Raw genomic sequence first — 23,725 nt, 5'->3', positions numbered from 1 at the left:
GATCTGAAGACCCTCTTTGTACTATTTGATATCTGAATATTCCAAAAAATAGATTAGCTTGGCGATCATTCTACATTTACCAACTTTTTCCAAAATATCAGTATCTGCCCTTACATTTCATGTTAGAATACACAGATTTTAAATTCTCCAACTAATTTTCTTTTTCTTTTATTGTAACAATTTATTCTGCACCTCCTCCAACAACTATATATAAATATCTCTTTTTCAATATTCACCTCTAGCCCTCAGGTATCATATACCTCAATAAGTATTCTTATGTATTCTACATCTTACTCATCCTCACCCGGCACCTCCTGGTCACCTATAAATAAAAGTGTGAATGATCTCATCACTTCCGGTTTGGACTCCCACCTTACCAGATATTTTTGGCCAGTTTCTAAGAAAAAAATTAATACATATCTTAAAAGACCGCTGAAGATACAATACATCTTTGTCACACACCTTTACTTAAAGCAAAAAAAAACCTGAATAGTTAGCACCTATCTTTACATAGCTTTTGACACTCTCGTACAAATCTTTAAATGCCCTGACTAAAACACATCTACATTCTGTCTTCTAAAGATTTCTTTACGGCAATTTTTGAGGTACATAATCAAAGCTTTCATCAAATCAATAAATATTAAGTGTAACTCTCTACTGTATGTAATACTCTTTTTCATCAGCTGTTTATCAATAAACATGCTACCAATGCATGATTTTTCAATAAAAAAACCATTCTGAATTTCATAAATATTTATTTGGTTTCTGAGAATCCTAGCTAATATTCTCCATACATCCTTTCACTGAAGACACTTTCTTTAAAATTAAACATATGAATATTTATTATAAAAACAGTCATTTTAACTGAGAAATAAATTGTTTAAATGATTATTAAAAAACTGTTATCAGCGAGTCATCTGACGAAAAAGGATGGAAAATTTAGCATTGTAAGATAATAAAATATTAATTTTTGCAAAAGTTCAGATTAATACATTATAATTATTATACAGTTTCAAATTTCAGGTACTGTAGGTTTTTTATTTCTGGTGAGATAATTTTTTAAGGAATAATCCTGACCTTATAAATCTTGAAATGGGTAATACAATGGCACAAAGAATCTTTTAATAACGTCATATGCTGAATTTTATAATTGAAATAAAAACACTTTTACACCTATCTTAGGCATTTTTTATTTTTTGCTTGATATTGGCACATGAAGCTTGGGCGTCTAATATAAAAATGGAATTTTGTAGCATTTGAAAAATACCATGCCTGACACGGATTCGAACCACTGATTTTTTTTACTCTTTAGATACCAGATTTTTAACAAATACAGATTAACATACCAGCACTATGAAATAATTCGAATGGTTGGCTGCTATCTTGTAATTTATAAAAAGATCCACAATTTTGTAATACTACTGCCATCATTTGTTTATAAAATTTCAGAGCCTCCAAATAATTTCCTTTCTTAAAAAAATATGTACCCCTTTCTTTTAAACGAATGGCAGTCAAGTTCATTTCCATTGGGTTTATTTCGCCAACTTTTTTAGTCTGTAACAGAAATTCTTTTTTAAATAAAAAACAAATAATAACTACACACTAATGAAATGCGACATATTTTTTGTAAATATACTTCAGTAACAGTGCTAGAATGAATAATAGACATACCTAATTTTTTAAATATTAGTTCTGGAATATATCCAGACACACTTTCTTTCAAGTTAATCAGGTCCTTAGCTCAATTCAGGTCAGGTCTAGCTTAAAATTCTTAACTTTATTACGTATACTTTTTCCTTTTCTCTGCACAATTGGCCAAATGCTGAAATACTAATCAGCAGGTGTTCCAACACCAGCCAATGAAGGTCTGGAATCTTTTCACTTACAATTTCATCTATATCATCAAAATATATTAATGACATTAATAATAATAATGATAAAATATAATTTCTTTACAGTACAGTATTTTCAAAAACTCTTTTGGTTAACTGTATGCATATTATTAAAACAATACTCTGTATTCACGTTTTTCTACATTATATAAAATTTAAACATTATTTGAAATTTATATAGACAATAAAGTTAATTTAACATGTTGGCTGCAGTATTATTCAATGCATGTAATTTTCATGTGTTACAATTCCTCCTCATTTCCTCATGTTTTCACTGGTGCAATACACCAGATATCCATATTGTATAAGCTTTTGCCTTGTCTAACGCTATCTGTAAATTAATAACTATTTGTTAATTTTAATTTTCAGTATGCCTGTTATGATCCTTAGGATGTAGACAAGTTGAAAATATAAATCTATTTATTCTAATTTTTTCAAGTTTTATAAAATAGATATTGTCAGATAAAATAATAATCAGCAAACGTGAAATTTATTGTTTTTTCCCCAGATTTTTATAAATAAATAAATAATATAATTTATGCAGGCATTTTTAATACAAGCAGAGGTCTAGTTAAAAACAACAAAAAAAAAACCTAAGCTAATTACTATAAGAAAAGAAACAATTAGAACATCCTACAAGCAGTTTCCTTTATATCTATGAACTACTTGCTTTTGGCGAATTGTTGAATTTATGAATTTAGTTGTTTTTCTCATGAAAGAATGAAATTCATTTTTAATATAAGAGAACACTTCATCAATAGATTTCTTATATTTTTTTGTTATGTATGTAGAAATCCTAAGGCTTGGCAGCACGTTAAAAAATAAAATAAAAGCTACTCTTATAGTGCTTTTGACATTATTCTTTTAAAAATAACTTCTGTTCATAAAATTATGGAATGTTATTATAGTGTCTATCATTAATTATAGAAAATATATAGCAGCGTGTATCACAAAGTTCTTTCAGGACTTTCACAACCTATTCTACTCATGAAAATAATGGAAAATATTCATACAAATATATGTCCTAAAATGGTTTGTTTGCGAGTTATGGCTAGAGAAAGATTTCAGCTACCCTGGTGAAACGAGGTTGTACTGAAATTTTAGGATATTATTTAACGGGCAGAATTAGTGAATTCTTATGGGTTTTGATGTGAACATCTGATAATATAGGTTTCACAACTGTATCTGCAGTATTTTTGAGTAATCTGGTCTGAAAACCAGAAAATTTAATTCTGAAAAAATGGTGTTAAGATATCAGTTTAATAAAACAAAAAAAGTTACAAAAATCTGAATTTTATATAAAAACAATACATTACTAAATTTTTCAGAAAAGTAAACAAAAATTAAATATAATAAAATTAAAATAATTAATTAAATTATTAAAGTAAACAAAAATCAGATTTCTTTTATTATGTGTAAATTTGTAAAAACAAATTATAACATTTTAGAAAACTGGAAATTACAAAACAATTGTAAAATAAACATAAATTACTTATATCAGGTATTGTGAACTGTGCTGGTGTTAGCGAAGGTTTTTTGTGAATTTTATTTAGAATGTGATCAGTTTGCCATTGAAGTAATGCCGTACTTATTAGGCTAAGTCAATTATTATCCGCAATTAAGTTACATTTTTGTTTATGTTGGTAGTACTGTCGTGTTGCGTACATGACACATGCGTGGTTTAATTGTTATTATGTCTGTGCAGGTTTGATGCTGCTAGGTTAGTTCCATTATCGCTGCCCTGCTGTTAACCATGGCTGTTCCGCTTTCTGTTTGCACCAAAGAAGAGTAACATTCAGTGATCTATTTTTTGTGGTCGGAAAGTGTATCAGGGGCCGAAATTCATCAACTTTCAGTACAGAACGGGAACAGTGTTTACGAATGGATTGAAAATGTCAAAAATGGTTGCACAAGTGTTACGCACGACGAAGGAGCCGCTTTCTGTTTGCACCAAAGAAGAGTAACATTCAGTGATCTATTTTTTGTGGTCGGAAAGTGTATCAGGGGCCGAAATTCATCAACTTTCAGTACAGAACGGGAACAGTGTTTACGAATGGATTGAAAATGTCAAAAATGGTTGCACAAGTGTTACGCACGACGAAGGAGCCGGACGACCATTTACCACCACAAATGAGGAAAACATTGAGCGTGCATGGTTTTCTTAGACAGAGGAGTAACTATGAATGAAGTGGCACATCGTCTGCAAATTAGTCACAGTTCTGCATATGAAATCATCCACAACAGACTTGGATTTCATAAAGTCTGTGCAAGATGGTTTCCAAAACAACTCGCACAGTTGCATAAACAAATGCGCTTGGACATCTGCCAAAAACATTTCGATCGCTATGGTAATGAACGAAACATCTTCTAAACAGAATCATCACTGGTGACGAAACATGGATCCATCATTACGAGCTGGAGAGTAAATGGCAGAGTATGGAATGGAAACATCCAAATTCACCCTGCAAAAAAAAGTTCAAGACCCAACCATCCGCAGGAAAACTGATGCTTACAGTTTTTTGGAACTCACAAGGCCCAGTCCTGGAACATTATGAGGAAAGGGGCATGACAATAAACAGTGCATGTTACAGTGAGATGCTTACTGCCACGCTGAGGACTGCTGTTGAAAGGTGTTGTGTTGTTGCACGACAATGCCCATCCACAGTGTTGAAACACTGTAGAAACTGAACTTTGAAGTACTGGCTCGTCCTCTGTATAGTCCTGATCTTGCCCCTTCTAACTACCACTTGTTTGGTCCACTCAAAGAGGCATTAAGGGGCCGTCGATTTACCTCGGATGAAACAGTGAAAGAAGCGGTGCATTCCTGGCTCGCAGCTCGACCGAAAACCTTCTTTTATGAGGACATCAGTAAGCTTGTGCAACGAGGGACCAAGAGTGTTGAAATGCAAGGTGACTATGTTGAAAAATGATGTATATGTAAGTTTCCTATTTTTATTGCAATAAAATTTATAACTATATTGCAGATAATTGACTTACCCGTATTAACAAAAGAGGAATACGCTGATATTTTATTCATTTTGGGTGTGTGTAATGATTATGCTACAGTTATTGCAGTAGAATATGAAATGTGTTTTCAGAATCGCAGGATTCCAGATCCCAACGCAATTAGCAGGACTTTTTGCAATCTTCGGGAAACATGTTCACTACCTAGTATTCATACCAGCGATCTGTCCAACAGGACACTGTTATTCATGTAATTATCGTCAATGTAGTTAAAGCAGTCCTTTTTCTTCATTTAACAAAGCTATTGTACAAAAAGTTTTTAAAAAATTTGTTCTTTGACAACAAATTTTGTGCTTTATGACATACCTTAAAATCTCCTGGAGTTATAGTTCTGGGACCTATTTTATTCTATTTCCCAGCTCAAATTACATAAGAAACCACTAACTTTACTCCTTAATTTGGTCACATAAATTACAGTAGTGCTTTTTATTAGAAGAGCTGGAATTTGTGTGAAATCTTTAGCTAGCCATAACTCAAAAACAAAGAATTTCCAGACCTATTGTTTACGCCGTTTAGCGTAAAGTTTCCTTTATTTTCAATGAATTCTAAGCTAGGGTTGGGTCCCGTTGTTTTGTTACAGGAATGTTAAATTTCACTTTGTTTCGTATTTTGGGCTTGTCATTTGTACCTGTTTTGATTATTTGTTCTCGGGTTCGACACTTCTGGCGCCACCCAGACTGTCTGTCTCCGTCATCCTTAGTGACCGCGACCATTCTTCTTTCAAATTATTTTTAACTACCCTTTTCATACACCCATTATTCATTCGTTCCCATACTAATACATGCACACATCTCTTGTTTTTTACACACACTCTCTCCTGTCCACTACCTGGATCTGGTTTCCCCCTTTTTTCTTTCACGCCATCTTTTCGGCTGAGTAGATCCAACATTCCTCCAGTACAGTCGCCTATGGCCACATTCTCCTGCAAACTGTGTGATAATATTCTCATCCAAGCAGAATCTCCAAACTCGTCGCTACACATCTGAGATGCTACGTATTATTCTACCACTAAACCACATCACACCTCTGTATTCCTGATACACCAGTGCGGACTACGCCCAGGATTACTGTATGTATTCATGTATCTGCATTCACGAGTTCGTCTCTTGATATTATTTGTGTGCTACAGGCAAGTTCAATTTTCATTATTACGTTAAACAGTGATTTTATCATTAAAATTTGTGGAACATTCAGTTCATCATACCTTATGCCTTTCGATTTCAAATTTAGCTAAAAGAAAACCATTTATTTATTCACTTAAGTGCAATCATGATAGATGGCTTACCTATTTTACATGTTTAATTATTTCGATTTGTTATTGTAATTAACTCTATATTTTATTTGTGTAACATGTTGATCGCCGAGATTAATTCTTTGCTACTTATGCACTGTATTCATAATACTTCTCGTAAATTAACCTAAAGCAAATTACTCCTGATGTGCTGGTATGTTTTAGGACTTTGTGATTTTTGTATTTTCAAGAATGCTTATCTATCAAAATAAACTCCATTTATATTATTACTTATTTTAATGTGATTATTGTAATTAACGCCTTTCATACTGAAATTATTGTAATTTATTTTTTCTAAGCTAATGACATCTGTTCATTGCTAATTTTCATATTACAGTATATGTTAGTAGTGCAACTGTTTTCCAGTTCCACTCTCTATTGATGTTATGTTTTAAGTATCTAATTTGAAAATAAGGTGTTTTATGTTCTCCTGTTTTCAGGCTTTGTTACATTGTGTATTTAAAAAATGTTTATTCATGTATTTTTGCATTTAACATCATTGTTCATTTGTTGATTCAGCTGATATGTTAAGTATCATTAAGTTATGTTAATTTCATAATTTCTTTTTATGTTTTAAGGTTATGATTATAACATAAGTTCATTTGTTTCACTTTCAATAAAGTCCAATTTCTTTTGGCAAATACTAGCTGTGTGTTTTTTGTTAACTTTACCCAACACCTATATTTATACATACATTTTTCGTTATTTCATCACTTTCGTCACTAGTAGAACGTCCTGAAAGTTTCTCCATTTTTCCATGAGACATCCTGTGTACATATATATCGCAGTGTCCCGTGAAAAAACCGACATACTTCACAGGTGTATTCCTCTCATTAAAATAACAAAAAAAGTTCACATAAATATAGGTTAGGAAATACTTTGTTAACAAGTTATGGTTAGTGAAAGAATTTGCCCAGAATTCAGCTCCCTTAGGTGAAATGAGGTTGTACTGAAATTTCCAGTATTAATTGAGAAGTGAAATTAATGGTTTTTGACCTGAAAAATCAAATAAAATAGGTTTCAGAACAGTGTATCTCCAGCAGTTTTCATGATATCCAAAGTAAAACTGATGAGTGTCGTCTAAAAACTGTTTTTTTTTTTTTTTAGGTTTGTAATACAATAATTTTATTAAATGACTAATAAATGCTTAAAACTTATTAACAAAACTAGAAGAGAATGTTCATAAGTTATAGAAAATTAAGAGAAATGTTCCACAAGTAGGTATTCTTCTACTTAGAAATCTTTGTTCATATTCATGTTTAGCAGCCCAGCTATTTATATTTGTAAAACTGTGAACGAAAACAATATCTGCATAGTCTTGATTTGAAAATTTGAACGGCATCTCACTTTTTTAAAAAAATCCCTTTTGGCACACTGGAAGGTGGAGATAGATTTCACCGGTGCTAAGAGGGGGATAAAAAAGATTTCCATCTTAAAGTTAAGAAAAACTTTAAAAAATTTACTCAATACAATAGTTGCATGTGAAAAAATTCACATGCTTAGCATACGACAAGCCCCATTTTCTTACAATTCCAGCAACATTTTGGTCATCCCTTGATGTAAGGGTTGGTCATATCAAAAATCGTTTCAGACAAAAGTTTCAGGTAATGTTTAGAGAACTAACAACCACTTTAAACAGATACTGTGCCTATTAAGGGAGGTATGATTTTTTTTGTCTTCAAAACCCCATTTTTTTCACCCGCTGGGCCAATAATTGGTGACATCAAAAAACTTTACTTGCATAAGTTTTAGGCCCTTATCCAAAGAGTGGTAGGAATGTTAAATGAATTCTATATTTTACTTAATAAGAAAGTTATAATAATTTTTTTTTTGGAAAAAAAGCCCCCAGGTCTGATTTTGGCCGTTACAAACTCAACCAAGACTTTGGGACGTTATTTTTAACAAACAATTTCAAAGTGATCGACACAAAATTACGGCAGTTATTGTGTCCACAAGAAAGTGAAATATATATATACACATAAATGTATACATAAACTTTTGAGCTGATGGCAGTTTTGGGGTCTGGGGAATGTGAAACACGAAGATATGTCAAAATTTTCCAAAAGTTGAAACATGGTACCATTACAATAGGTAGCTTTCTAATGAAATCTACCTAAAAGCATGAATACTTTATACAAATCATAAAAAGCGCAAACATACTACACAAATCACGGATAAAAGACTAGTCACGACTAGTAATAATTTAATTGTTGAAAAGCTAAAATTGATAGTATAAAATTGATTCAAATTTTATTTCTGAAAAAAAAAAAAAACAGTGATGTCAATTTTAGGTTTTCAATAAACTTAAAGAACTTCAATTTATACAGTGTTCTTGAAATCCTGTTTTTGTAGAATGTGTTATAAGTAATTAAATAAATATTATACTGTATTTGTTTATTATCAACTCTTTTTTAAACAAAAAAATGAATGGATTAAAAATTTCCAGAATAAATAATTTCATTTATTTTTTGTTCTGTTTCATCTTCAGTAAAATTTGATTTTTTTAAAATGTTTGTTTGATTTTTATTAGACTTATTTACATCATTATTTTTAGAATTAAATTCTCTTCAAATCTGGTTAATAAATTTTACAAAATTATTAATCATTTAACAATGTTACTGCACGCTGAAAAGAAAGTTTTCAGACAATAAATTTTTCAGTTTTACTTCAAATATCATGAAAACTACTGGAGATACAGTTCTAAAACCTATTTTATTCGATTTTTCAGGTCAAAACCCATCGGTAACCATTAATTTCATCTCTCAATTAACATCTTAAAAATTTCAGTACAACCTAATTTCACTGAGTGGAGCTGATTCTGCAAAATCTTTTGCCAGCCATAACCTGCTAACGAAGTGTTTCAAGACTTATGTGAACCTTTTTCATTATTTTGATGAGAGGAATACGCCTGTGATGTCAGTTTCCTTGTGAGACAACCTGAATATATTATATATTTTTTTTACTTATTCGGTTTTTTGTGAATATTACATGTTTAAAACTAGATATTTTGTTAAAAACCCCTATGCAATAAACTTAAAGTGGCAGATTAAAGGAAAAATATAAGAGAACACATTTTATTTTCAGACATAATATACTGATTGCATAAGAAACCTGAAGCAAAGTTTGAAATGAAATACATTTTCAAACCACAGGTTGAAGGGTATACAATTGTTGGCTTTATAACTTTAAATTTTCAGGACAGGTCCACTTTGTAAAATTATTGAATGTATAAACTACGACTAGAATGGCAAATGTTTAAACATTGCAGTAGTAGTACAGTAGCAGAAATGAGATAAATCCTACCCAATTAATGAATTTGCAAGCAGTTTAGTGGACTTACCACTGTTCATACCATCAAACTGGATTAGAAAACTAAGTGTAAGCACTTGGAAAATAGTTAATATCCCAAAATATATATTAAAAACACATATATTTTCACTAACCTTCTCAAATCTAATCAACGTGACAATGAAGTCTACAACACTATTAGGGGGTATTCCGTATTTACTACTCCCCTCTGTACCATAACCATATTTAGGAGCAACAGTAAGATGAGCTGTTTCTCCTATCTTAAAATTTTCCAAGGCTATTTCAACTCCTGAAGGAATTTCTTCTTTTGCTCCATTACCAAGAAAAAATCCAACTTTTTTCTCATATACCAATTTTCCTTTAAATTTACATGCGATTTTAACTGAAACAAAATAAAATAAATTTACTGATATAACTCAATTACAGTGAAATTAAATATAAGGAAAAAACTAATTTCACTTATTCCTTATCCAGAATATAATACTATTTTTTACTTTCAGCTAGTTTTTATAATAGTTTATTTTATTTTGTACCGAAATATTATGACAAACTATATTTATTTAATTAGTTTGTTTATTATTCACTGTTTATGAAATGTTGAATTCAATTATATAAAATGTATATAAATGCAATGTATATAAAATTATTGATAAACATTAGCATATAAAAAAGAGTAGGTGGAATGTGATTTTGTTTAAATCTATGTTACTAATTTATACAAGAGGGGGTTAACCAGCTGCTAGTGTAATGAAGAAGTAAAATACCATTTCCGAGATAAATAATCTATATCAAAGTAAAAGCTTGTTTTGACTTAGCATCATACATTGACTTTTTTAATGAAGTTAACAGGTTGATTTAGTCATGATAATTCAAACTTTTGTTTCACAGCATTAAAAACTATGAAAGGTGGTTAGAACAATCTTCTCCTAATCAGAAACAATTTTCTGTCATTTTCTCAAATTAATTGTGTGTGTGTGTGTGAATTCCCATTGAACAGCAGTCACACTGTCACTATTCTTCTAAAATGCCTTCACAGTAAATGCACAATGTATACCGACCCACTGTCCACAATTACTAAATGGTAGATAGTTGTGCACAGAAGGATGTCACTTCCACCTTTCTACCTGCTCTTCAGGGTTGCCACTACTACTTCCAAAATTTCCCATTTTCCACTACCACTCTGTGTATGTATGTGTATATATATATATATATATATATATATATATATATATATATATACACATAAGAAAGAATGAATTAGGGAGATATTATCTATGACTTAAAAATAGTATGCTGCTAATGTCCTTCCATATTGAGATGCATTCTTCTAGAAGGTGTACAAAATTATCTAACAAGAATATTGTTTTTTATTGTTCATTTCATTTGGATTTAGTTCATTTATTGAGAGTTGCAAGAAAAAATCAAATATGGGATGTCTATACAGAAAAAATTGTTAACCGATTTTGGAAGCTGGGGAAGAGCTGGCAACAAATATTACTGAAATGAAAGATAAGACAACCTGGAAATGATAGTACATAAAACAAGCAAGCTTTACTGAACAGGTGTAGCTCGTAGCACCACCTTGTTGAAACCATAACCAATGGTAGTTTCAATTTCTTCAAATTAATATTGTAAATAATCCAACATCACAATGTAATGAAAGGTAGTAACATTTAACATTTACTGATTGTATAAAATCTTCAAAAAATATGTAAAAATACTCAGAATCACATTTTCAATTAAAAAAAACTTTCTGCAAAAATCACTTGACAATTTACTTTTATCATGGTAATTAAATTGATGGGTCTGCAAGGGGTTCATAAAACCCAATATTGAGTTTTGTTTATTCACATGCCAACTAATACAAAAATGAGCTTCATCACTCATGGAAAGTTTTTAAAAAATATCTGGGACTTTGTCTTTCAATTCACATACTTTCTAAAAAAATCTAGGTGGTTATTCTTATCAGGTAACTCAATTCTTGCATGGTTGCCATTTTAAATAGCATTAACATAAGCCCGAGATAATGTGGCATGCATTCTCAGAGCTGAATTATAGCACAACTGTGGTCAGAAGCAAGTAATACTTGTACCTCTCATTTGAATATTCAAATAAGTAACATATTGACCACTGGTTCATAAAATTTTATATTATGAAATATAAACCACCAAAATACAGTAATTAGGTAATATAAATATTAATTTCCAATAACTAGTTTTCACATATCTTCAGTTGGTATTAAATTCTATCTATTATACTAATTATATTTTTTTAATTGTTTGTCATTTTATTCAAAATAATGTTTTATATTTTGAATAATGTGATGAACAAATACGTAAATTTTGCTCTCTAAAAAATTCCACTATTGGACTGCAAAATTTACAAGTAAGCTCATTTCAAAATATAAAACATGATTTGAAATAAAATGAAAAACAATTTTAAAAAAAGTTTTAGAATAATAAGAGAGAACATAAACAGCTGATACATCCTTGGTATTTGTTAAGAGAGACTGCCTGAGGACAGACTCAAGAATTCTTTTTTCCTGTTCTAATGGCTGAAGTGCTTATCAGATAAACCCCCCCCCACACCAATATACAATAATATTTCCACTACATAAAAATCATGTCCATTTTTAATCTCAAAAAAATAAATAGATATTTACAATCCACTTCATGAATTTACTTTATAAATCTTGATTGAGAAAGAAATTTATATACTTCTCCACGTAACAAACTAACTTGTAATGAAAATTACAAGTACTTTGTTGACATATGACATTAAACATCTTTAAACTTTTTTAACAAAAACTAGTTTCCATTTACAGTTAACAATATTGCCAACTCCATGGTAGAATGATAGTGCCTCTGCCTTTTTTCTGCAAAGCTCTGGATTTCTATCACAATCAGACTGTATTTTTCATATGCTAAAAAAATTCATCTTAATAAGTAACTGCAACTGGCTGGTTAGTTTGTTCTTGCTAAAATAAAGAGAAGTATTAATTTATAAAAGATAAGAGTATGATAAAAAAATTGTAATTCTACATAAAATATAAACATAAAAAGAAATGAAACATACTGCATAATAAATATCCTTTCACTGGATAATCTTCTTCTTCTTCTCCTTCAATGATGGTTTTGCGCAGTAAACTACCATCTCTTTTTGGACTTAAGTCTTCACCATCCCACTTAAGTAACTCAACCTAGATAAAAATCAAAATTGTTAACAATTAATTTTTTTTGCATAAAACATGTGCCATTAAATCTGAGATCTTATGTGTTTTACTTCCTTGTATGAAGTAACGCAAGTACTGTGATCACAAAAAATTTTGGTTTTCAGATTTCAATGAAAATTGACTAGTTTCAGCATAACGTCTGTAGGTACGTACATAGGTATGTATGTATATATGTACAAATGTATCTTGCATAACTCAACAATTAGCTGTAGTATGTTGAAATTTTGGATTTAGGATTATTGTAACATCTAGTTGTGCACTTCCCCTTTTGCAATCGACTGAACCAAAAGTGTCCAAAAAAACCTGAAATCCAAAAAAATTTGGTTTCTGGACTTTTTCTTAACTGTGATAATAAGCTCTCATTGACAGCTTTTTGACGATATATCACAAGCGGTACTTATTTTCATTGGTTCCAGAATTATGAAATTTTAATTAATGAAATATTCGGATCTTATAAGGGAGAGGCACATTGATTTGAATCTGACTTCATCTCCCTTTTTTTAATTTTTTTTTAAATTTAAGTGTATTGGTTTATTAATAAATTAACCTCCGATTGAAAAAAAAATTACAATAAATAATAATTCTAAGTTAAGTTTTCTAAGCATGGTACAGTTTGTATATAATATTTTATATATGTATGTGTGTATATATATATATATATATATACATATATACATAAATAAAATGAAATTCAACCTTACTAACAATTCGTATGTGTTCTCTTTTCTACCAATTTTGGTCATTCGCCATCCACAGGAAAAGTTATTCTTCAATTTGAGATCATTACAATTAAAGTACGTAGAATGTAAATTTATTAAATGTTGAAATCACAACTAGTCGTCAAGGTCACAGTTATTTCAACAACTGCAACCTTCTTACATAACAGACACGACTAACTTTATACTATGATGACCAATTGTGATTTTAACATTTTATATATTTACATTCTACATACTTTATGTTTAATCATCTTAAATTGAACTTTTCCTGAGAATGGGTCAAATGATTGAAACTGCTAGAAAAGAGAACGCAAACAAATGTTGGTAAGGTTGAATTTAATTTTATTTATATATAAAAAAAAGATAATTCAATAACAATGAAAAAGAAAAAATGAATAAATATCGGAAGTTATTAATGAAATAAAAATGTTATATACTTTTCATTTAAAAAAATGTGTAACGTAATTTAATAGGCATACAAGTAAGGCACGTCATGTCTACATCAGATTATTCATTTTTGTTTTCATTTTGTTGATGGTTACATCATAATAATTTTAAAAACATAGTATTAGATAGATATAAGATCTGCATTTATTTAAAAAGTAATAAAGGGACTTTTACTCTATCCTAATATTTCGGTTAAGATTGTTGAATTAATAATTGTATAAATATTTGATGTTAATAAAAACTAATTTATTTTACTTTGTGAAAAAAGTGGTGTGTGTGCATGAATATAATTTTTAATTAAAAATTTTTCAACTTAAAAATCGTAATATATTTATAAAAAAGTAATAGATTAAAAAAGAAGTACTGTTTAATGTATTCTGGATAAGGCATTGATTTCTTTTATTTGTCTAACGTATAGCTGCTAAGCTATCATAAAACTTTAAAAACTTGTTTCTTATTTCAGTGATAACATTAAATATTTTTCTTCACCTTATAAGATCTCATTAAACAACACATTAAAACATTTTCATATCAGTTGGGTGAAAAAGTCAAAAGTCGGAAAAACCGATTAATCATTTTTAATTCCTTGTATGAAGTAAAGAAGTACTGTAATCACAAGAGTTTGGTTTTCAGATTTCAACGGAAATATCAATTTTGATTAGTTTGACTAGTTCTAAAAAGATCACTCGATAACCAAAAATTAGCATGTAATTTGACTCAACAGTACTGTTGACAACATGACATATAGACATAAAGAATAAAACCTACTTCTTTCCTAAGAATTTAAATATATTATTCTATCCAAAGATTGTTTGGGCAGTACCTCCTTAAAAATTTCTTTCAGTTGTGCGTTTTCCAGTTTAAGTCAACATTACCCTTTTCATCATCATGCAGCTACATTAGGATTTTTGAACTAACATTTGGCAGAAGATCATCAGATATATGGTTCACCTTCAATAACCATTCCAGCATTCTGTGATTTACTTGAACTTATAATAATCAGATTCACAACTCTGCCTTAACAAAATTAAGAACACCTTGTTCTGATTCATTTCTTGTAATCAATATATAACTTGCCAATCAATCTTAACTGAGAAAATCCATTTGAAGTGACTCAAGGGGTGGTTACTTGACTTATTAAAAAAAAAAAATTGAAACTTACCCACTTTTTCCTACATGTCTTAGGACCTTTAAACTATTTTTTTACATTTTTATTTAAGTATTTTACCTGTGGCGCCCATTTTTGTTATGGTGTGAACATCTATTTTTGTGATTAAGGGTTTACGGAAAAAATCATAACTAAAAAACTATTGGTCCTGGAAGGATGAAACTAAAAGCAATTCTATCATATTTTCTCAAGGTAAAAGATTGGTTCAGTGGTTTATATACCTATCTCTCTACTTTCTATGATAAAATTACCAATGAAATTGAACATAAGAAATTATGAAATTTTATTTTTGGTAATTTTTTCAAGAGAAGGGTGTCATACACAGTTTTTGTGAATGAAGAGTGTCGTAAAACAGTGTATGGTACAATGCAATAAGAACTCATTAAAATTTGTGAATTTAGTGATGAAAACCACCTTAACTTTTTACGTGTTTCAGATGTCGCTAGTGTTTGTAAATATGAAAAATGTTTTTGTCAAAATTCAGTCACCTGTATGGACAGTTCTGTTGTAACCCTCTGAGAAATCATAAAAATTAATTAAGAAAAACTTGACAAATAACATTACAGCAAGCTCTTAAAGAACACATTTTTTCAAATTTAAATTTAGTTCCTGGAAAGTGTCATTGTGTTAACTGTTTCAAAAGTATTTTTTCTCAGCAGAACAAAGAACTATATGAATGTGAAGACCAACAGTAAGTAATACATTGCCCCATATCACAATATTGAACTAAATGCTGCTTGTAGCATTTTGGATGTACCACCTCCATCAAAATTAATTAAAAATTAAGGTACTAGAAGCTACCACAATATGTTCCTGTGTCAGAAGGCATTGTAAGATGTTACTGTGCTTCGAACTCTGAAGACTACGAAGACCATCCTGTGTCAAATATTGTACCACTTTCATACGGAAAAATACCTCTATTGTTTATGTGTATGACGATCAGTGGTGAATAGAAGCAGTAGATATTAACCTTGAAAATGACAATCTGCAAAGTCCTGAGAAAGTCGACACCACTTGAACCAACTACAGTGATGGATCGTTCTCACACAATTTCAAGAGAATGATCAGAAGAGATATCACAGCTGTTGGTCAACCACACTAAATAATAAACTTTCATTGCTACAAAAACAGGCTATTTCATTGAATAACAATTAAAATTTGCTAATTTATTTTTTCTTAAGTGTTAACAAAAATAAACCAAAATAAAAATGAATTCTTGAAAAAAGATGTAGTCTATTCACTGAGATATCAGTTTGGGTATATTTTACACGCATTTTTGAATCAATATTGTATTAGGTTAATAGTAATGGTTAAATTATAATTAAATTACGACCTATCATTAATAATTTAAAAAAAAAACTATTTTAAAAATACGGAAAACATCAACTTCAACAACATAGGGGCTAAATATAAAAAATTTAAAGCGCAAAGAAGACAAGAAACCCCCTTGGAACACTTATTTTGCGAATCAAAATGGTATCGCTTTTAACAGGTTTTTCATGATTTTTGAGAGGTATAAAGTTTTTATTAGTGCAATACACAACAAACCTTTTTATTTGTCATAAACATCTACAAAAATACTGCAAGTTGTGAAAATTTGGGATTTTTATCACTAGCTCCATCAAGTGTTATTTGAAGCCAAAATTTGAATTTTTAAAAAAAATCTGTTTTCAAAAATTCATAAAATTTTAGGGTTAAGTATATCACCATTAATATTATTTATGGTAAAACTACTACTAATTTATACCTACATATAAAAAAATAATTCAAACTGTAAATGCCATCGCTGCCTCTTGAAAAAATTACAAAAGTGAAATTTCACCGTTTTTCATGTTCAACTTTATTGGTAATTTTCTCATAGAAAGTAGAGAGAAAGGTAAAATAAACTACTGGACCAATCTTTTACCTTGAGAAAATATGAATAAATTGCTTTTTGTTTCATCCTTCCAGGACAAAGTTTTTTAGTTATGATTTTTTCCATAAACTCTTATAATCACAAAAATAAGTGCGTGCACTGTAACAAAAATGGCCGGCACAGATAAACTGCTAAATTGAAAAATTAAAAAAAATTTTTTTAAGGTCCTGAAACATGTAGGAAACAAATGAATGGGTAACTTTCAATATTTTGAATTAGTCAAAAACCAGCTTATGTTTTTTTGGTTTTTTCCCCCAAAAAACCATAATCAATTCTGTCAATCCACTTGAGATTGACTCATCTTCTTCCAGCAAGTACAATTTATTATTCAAATTAATTTTATTTTTAACAATTTTTGCTCTTTCCCTTGCTTCGTAAAAACCTTAGAATACCTCTGAATAAGAGTATATGTCTTTCTTTCCTTGTTATTGAAATCATTATTTAAAAAATAAGAATCCTCTTTAGTTTGTTTGGTTATTCAGTTTTTCACATTTAAAACCTCCTGAAACAAGAAGATTGGACATACTTTCAGTCCCTTTGACCTACCTAATCTAAAATATCTTATTTATATTGTGATCCTGCAGTTGAACTTACAATTTTTAATTTACTATCTACGTTTCTTTTGACTTGTGGCTTACCAACTAACTGTATGAATTCATCAAATTGTTATTCCTGTAAATTTTCTGCATTATAATTGTCTGCTTCTGCAGCTGATAATGAGATCTACGTATCAGAGATTATTAATTTTTCTAACATATTAATATAATTAATTTGCTAAAATACATCTGTCTGTTAATATTTCTTATTTATTTTTGAACATCTTATACAAGAAAAGATAGATTCAAGAAAAAACTATTTTACACTGTGTCCATAATACATGTTACATATGATGTAAAATATATTAAATTCTGAAAGCTTAATATAACCTCATTTTGAAATAGAAAAAAGTAAAATAAAGATTCGATTAAAATACCTCAAAGAATAACATTTCCTGTGGGTTAGCAGCAGGTCTTTTTATAGCGGATTTGTTTTTTTTTTTACCCGTCATTGACTGAAAACAATATGAAAACTTGCAAGAAAAAACACTTATTTCTCCAATATTCATAGTCGCAACACCCATGTCAAGTGCTTTAATAGTTTTCCCTGAAAAAAAAAAATTTTCATTAACTAATTAGCAGAAAATTATCATTGGTCCACATAAAACAGTACTTTTATTTGGTGTATTATTTAAACTACAATAATAATGTTTAGGTAAGAATAACAATAGACTATATAGTTATTTCACCTGAAAATATCCTAGCATAATCAATTTTTGATACTTTCACTTGGATGTGATTTGGAATATAAATATCATACTTTGAACAAGTATTTGTAACATGCCATGAACATTTTATGTTGTACTAATGTTTTATCCCAAGTGTACTCTTAAAGGACATGTTAATCAGATTCCAGATGTGCTGTTATTATTCACCGAATAATTGTGATCAACTGTTAATTTTTTTATCCCAAAGATGTCATTAAAAGATAATGGAATTTATCAGGGAACAACCATCAGTTAGCCTGAGAATGTTCTTTTGCTGATTAAGCCAAATTTTATGAAATCTGTGTACAAATGCTATTTAGCAAAAGAGAACACCTTTTACTGTTTTTCTTATATCTCCTTTAATAAAATTGGAAGTTTTAATAATATTCTGAATTAACAAATCATATTTAATATATAATTTTATCTCCCCTCCCCCCCAAAAAAATTGTGTACTCAATTTTTATCACAAATTTTTGGATTTTATCTTCTTTAATCTTTCGTTCTAACACTTATCAAAGTATCAACCCCTGACATGCTAAATTTTACATTATGATATGTGATGTTTCATCTTTTAATAGTTTCATAATTTTTCTATATACTTGGTCAGCACTACCGTAATTCAGGTTTTGAATTAAAATTGATCATCCTCAAAATATGTCACTTGACAGCTCAAAATTTTACAAAAATTGGCTTGAATTCGCTTTTCATTTCCACTAAAATATTTCAGAGCCTGCTAGACAGATTGCGTAAAGAACTGCCTTTCAAATTATAAGCTGAATGTCATTTCATTGTCTAGTTTTTCAGAAATCACTTTAAGATTTTTTTTGATAAAACAAAATTGGGTAATCTACATTAACAACTGAGGTTGTCGACATTGTTGAGGGTCTCCCAGATCACTATGTTATGTTGGCAATATACTTAATCCTGAAATTTGGTATAAAACAAGAGCAGTATGATGTATACTCATTACACACTTAAAAACTTCCTTGGAATTTTGTTTTTCAGAAATAGTCTGTTCAATAATTGGAAATTCTAACTTTTTGTTAATAAAAATGTTATGAAAACTCTGAAAAAGTAAGTTCACATGATTATAAAAATGATGATTTTTCTAGCCACATTCATACTCAATGCAATATATAAATATAATGTGCAATTTACCTTCACCTAAGATGAATTCACATGGTTCACCATTTTCTTTTGAATCTTCGAAGATACTGCCATCTTTTAAATATGCTTTATAATGAACAGAAACTTTACAACCTTTGGTTGGTGAACAATTACAATTTCCTGGTTTAATCACTTCTTTTAATAATTCTCCACTTTTGTCTGATGTAACATCAAAAGCAAGTGGTCCAGGTTTATAAATTCCTGGAGCATATCTCTCCCCATATGGATGTTCGGGCATTTTTTCATCACCGTTATCCATGGCTGTAAAACTGACAAAAATATAAGTTTATTCATATTCAGCATTTACAAATCTAAGTAAAATTCATATTAAAACAAGATTAGAACCTGTTTTTTCTGAACATGTTTATTAAGAACTCATTAAAAATGGTTATTTCCTGACAAAAAAAATTTTTCTGAGGTAAAATAATAGTCGTATATCACTAATATCAAAGTGTAAATATATTGACTGTTCTAACAATTCCTTTTAACAATTTACATGCTTTACATTGTTTGACTATAACTATAATAAACGAAACTAATGAAATGTAGTAGAAATAATGTAGATGTACCACTGAATATAAAAAAATGAAGAGATTATGGAGGTGAAAGAATTCTGTTATTTGGGAAATAAAGTAACTAAAGCTGGACGAAGCAGGAGCGATATAAAATTCCGAATAGCAGAAGCTTAACTAGCTTTCAGTCAAAAATATAATTTCCTTACATTAAAAATTAATTTAAACATCAGGAAAACATTTTTGAAAGTATATGATGTTTGGAGGGTAGCTTTATATGGAAGTGAAACTAGGACGATCAGAGTAACTGACAAAAAAAGATTAGAATCTTCTGAAATGTGGTGCTATAGGAGAATGTTAAAAATCAGAATGGTGGAATAAAGTGACAAAGGAAAATGTGTTGCGGCAAATTGATGAAGAAAGAAGCATTTGGAAAAATATAGTTAATAGAAGAAACAGAATTATCGGCCACATAAGACATTTTGAAATAGTCGCTTTGATATTGGATGGACAGATGGTAGGTTAGAAAAATTGTGCAGGCAGGCAACGGTTGGAATATGTAAAACAAATTGTTAGGAAATTAGGATTTAGGGGATATATCGAAATGAAACGACTGGCACTAGATAGAGAATCTCAGAGAGCTGCATCAAACCAGTCAAATGACTGAAGACAAAAAAAAATTGTTTGAGAGAATAGCATCATTAAAATTAAAGGGTAGAAAAGTTGGATCAAATGCCTGCAGCAAAAAGCTAAGTTTAATAAACCAGATCCTGAAGCTCAATTTAAAATTAGACAATATTGGGTAGTTTTATTACATTCTATTAGAAACTACCAGTTGGCTAAGATCATAGTCGACAAAAAAAAATTTATTTTCAATTTCAAGGGTTATTTCAAAATTGACTCTAGATTGATGAAAATAATTTATTGTAGTAACAAGATAAATACACAACAGACTTCAACAATCTGAAATCAAATTGCACAACTACCCACTGACTATTCCATTTAGTTCTGATAAAGCACAATAAACACAAAATGAAACTTAGTCACAAACAAACTGTTTGGTATAAATTATTATACAACATAGTGAGAGTCATCAACAATTAATATGTATACAACATTGATGATATAACTAGCAGAGCTTTGTGGTAGAATGCTCGTAGAAATCTGTCAGACACAATTGTGCCTGAGGGAGACGTGTTCACACTTTGTATCAAGTACATGATGTGTTCTACAACAATGAGATTCAATTAACATTGAAATCTCGGGTATAATTTATGTTCAAAAATACATACTACCCAACTTTAGCAGGGCTAACATATGGTGTTACAAATTAAAATAAAAATGATTTCTAACAAAAGTTTTGGGGCAGAATTCATTGATCGGCTATAATTAAATGTAAAAAAAAAATATTTATAATCTGCAAATCTTTGTCACGGACAAATATTAATTTATATGCCATGCAAAATAATAGTTCAATAAAATAACGACCTCATGCATAAAAAATAATATTTTCTATTATATTTAAATTAACTTAGGTAACAAACAGATGAAGAAACTTCAATGTCGCAAATTGCGCAATACTTGAAAAAGTGATTACTAGCAAAAATATTATGAAGTCATCACAAAATACACCATTGAAAAGAGATGAGCAGTTAGCAAGAACTAAAGGCAGAAGTTATTGCTTAAATTAAACTCTAAATTAAAAAATTGGTGTATCGTCATACATTTAATTTTTTCAAAGTAGGATTGATTACATTTAATGCTTAATTCTTCGAGAAATCTAACAGCAATGGCAGAACTAAAGATATCAAATTTAATAAACTTACCTTCTATCAGTTTAATGATGTTTTAGATCGAACTTTTAAAGTAATAGTAAATCCAGTCGCAGCAAAACAACCGGGACGAAAGACAGCAACGCCGTAGAGTGAAAACGCGATTAAGCCGGAAGTTCTTGTTGCAAAAGACAATCTCGACTATACTCGATATGAGTTAATCAGAAATAAACTCTTATCGAAGTAGTCTGCGTATAATGACTAATTTAATTACGTGTTTATGTAAGGCAAGTAAGGCGTTTACATAAGCGCAATCGTTCAAATCTAAACGCATCACACTGTTAATATGCGTAATAAATAGAGTAATAAATCTTAATTTATTACTATATTAACGGATTACATAAACGAAACGCATGATTTTTTTGTTGAAATTTTAAAGTTAATGTTAAAGTTTACGTAAAATAAATACTTTACAACAAACAAAAAATATTTATATTCTAGTTTACATAAATAAACATTAATTCCTGTAAAGCCAATTACCAGCATTATTGGTAGATTTTTAAAGTAAATAGAGATTCCTTTCTTTGGCAGTTAGATAGATAATATCGTATGATTAGAACAATAGGTTGAGTGCATTACTGTGAAACAGTACGCGGCAATTATGAGTTTGTACTATATCCGGGTTTATAGTAAGTATGGGAAATGCTCAATGTAACTTTGATTCGGTTGATATATTACATTGTTTTTATATTTGCGTATCTCTCAACAGGTAATTTTTAAAAAAATGGTAATATTTATTAGACTACTTTCCAGAACCTTCTAGAGCACGTACCTGCGTGTCGCTAACACGCGGCACGCAGGGTCACGCGGAGAATATAGAATAAAAACCTTTTTTTGTATGAGCAAATTGCGAAAAAATTAAAATCTGCCATAATTTGGAAACTAACCAAAACAATAATAAACACTGTACATTTACTCTAAAATAATTACTTTATTTTAAATAAAATTCACAAGTACTTAGACTACATTTAATATAAATATTCTTTAGCTGCGACTGATAGCAAACACGAGTCATCGGTATCTATAATTATTTTTATTTCCTTTAACTGTTATACTTGTGTTGCTTTATAGTGGCGTCAGACACGTCTGGTAGACGCCGCCAGTAATATAGGTGCCCAAATACCTTTGACAACTCGCCGATGTCTTGGGTAACCTTGACAGTAGTTATATGAAGTCGACCTCGCATCTGATTTACGTAAATTCTGCTTTTATTTTCGTGCGTATCGTTTAAATCTTTCTCATATAAAGTACTACTTCAAAAGTATCTACTTCAAACTACTACTTCAAAAGTATCTACTTCAAAACCAAAATATGAAGAAGAATATTACTCTTGGTAAATTCAATGCGTGAAGAAACTTATTTTGTTTACTAATCAAAATACATCGAAACCAGTTTGTTTGATTTATGGTGCTAGCGTAGCAGTGCCCAAAAAAATTTAACTTGGTGCGACATTTCAAGCAAAACCATGACAATTTTAATGAAACGTATCCTCTCAGTTCATCTTTGAGGACGGAATTCGTTTACAAAAAAAAAAAAAAACAATCTTAATAAGCCAACGAATGGTTTTTCAAAAAAAGAATTAACGTCAATGGTCAAAGCTTCTAACGAAATTTCTTTACTTCTAGCGAAAAAAGAAACCTTTCTCTGATGGGAAAAAAATTATCAGAACTAGTCCGCAAATCTTTGGTAACTACGCTACCGACGCGAACATAAAAAATATCTGATGTGGACACCACATGATTTCCTTGTACCCCTATTAAATTACATATACACATTTTTTGCTGCACTTCATTTAAACTTATTTCATTTGAAAGTAAGATACAATTCTTTAATAAAATGGACAGTTACACAATTGCATTGTGGTGGGCACCACATTTTTTTGTGGTGTCCGTATCAGCATTTTATATTAGTTTA

At 29.9% G+C, this 23,725-nt stretch overlaps 1 protein-coding gene across 2 annotated transcripts in view; it reads right to left on the bottom strand.

Annotated features, from left to right (window-relative positions):
• Window positions 1–21,986, bottom strand: part of LOC142332311 (FK506-binding protein 59-like) — a 29,009-nt gene extending 7,023 nt beyond the window's left edge. Inside the window, exons 1-6 of one of the 2 annotated variants that reach the window (XM_075378673.1) lie at window positions 21,806–21,986; window positions 19,459–19,736; window positions 17,971–18,140; window positions 12,592–12,715; window positions 9,651–9,898; window positions 1,347–1,554 (exon numbers count right to left, since the gene is read on the bottom strand). In XM_075378673.1, the coding sequence (XP_075234788.1) occupies window positions 1,347–1,554; window positions 9,651–9,898; window positions 12,592–12,715; window positions 17,971–18,140; window positions 19,459–19,726 (1,018 nt within the window). In that variant the 5' untranslated portion in view covers window positions 19,727–19,736; window positions 21,806–21,986. The remainder of the gene's footprint in view (window positions 1–1,346; window positions 1,555–9,650; window positions 9,899–12,591; window positions 12,716–17,970; window positions 18,141–19,458; window positions 19,737–21,805) is intronic. The other variant, XM_075378674.1, reaches the window with a different exon arrangement.
• Between the last annotated feature and the right edge of the window lie 1,739 nt (window positions 21,987–23,725).

This window comes from Lycorma delicatula, chromosome 11, assembly GCF_047948215.1.
Source record: "Lycorma delicatula isolate Av1 chromosome 11, ASM4794821v1, whole genome shotgun sequence".
Taxonomy (NCBI): domain Eukaryota; kingdom Metazoa; phylum Arthropoda; class Insecta; order Hemiptera; family Fulgoridae; genus Lycorma; species Lycorma delicatula.
This window is presented reverse-complemented; position numbering and strand designations above follow the sequence as displayed.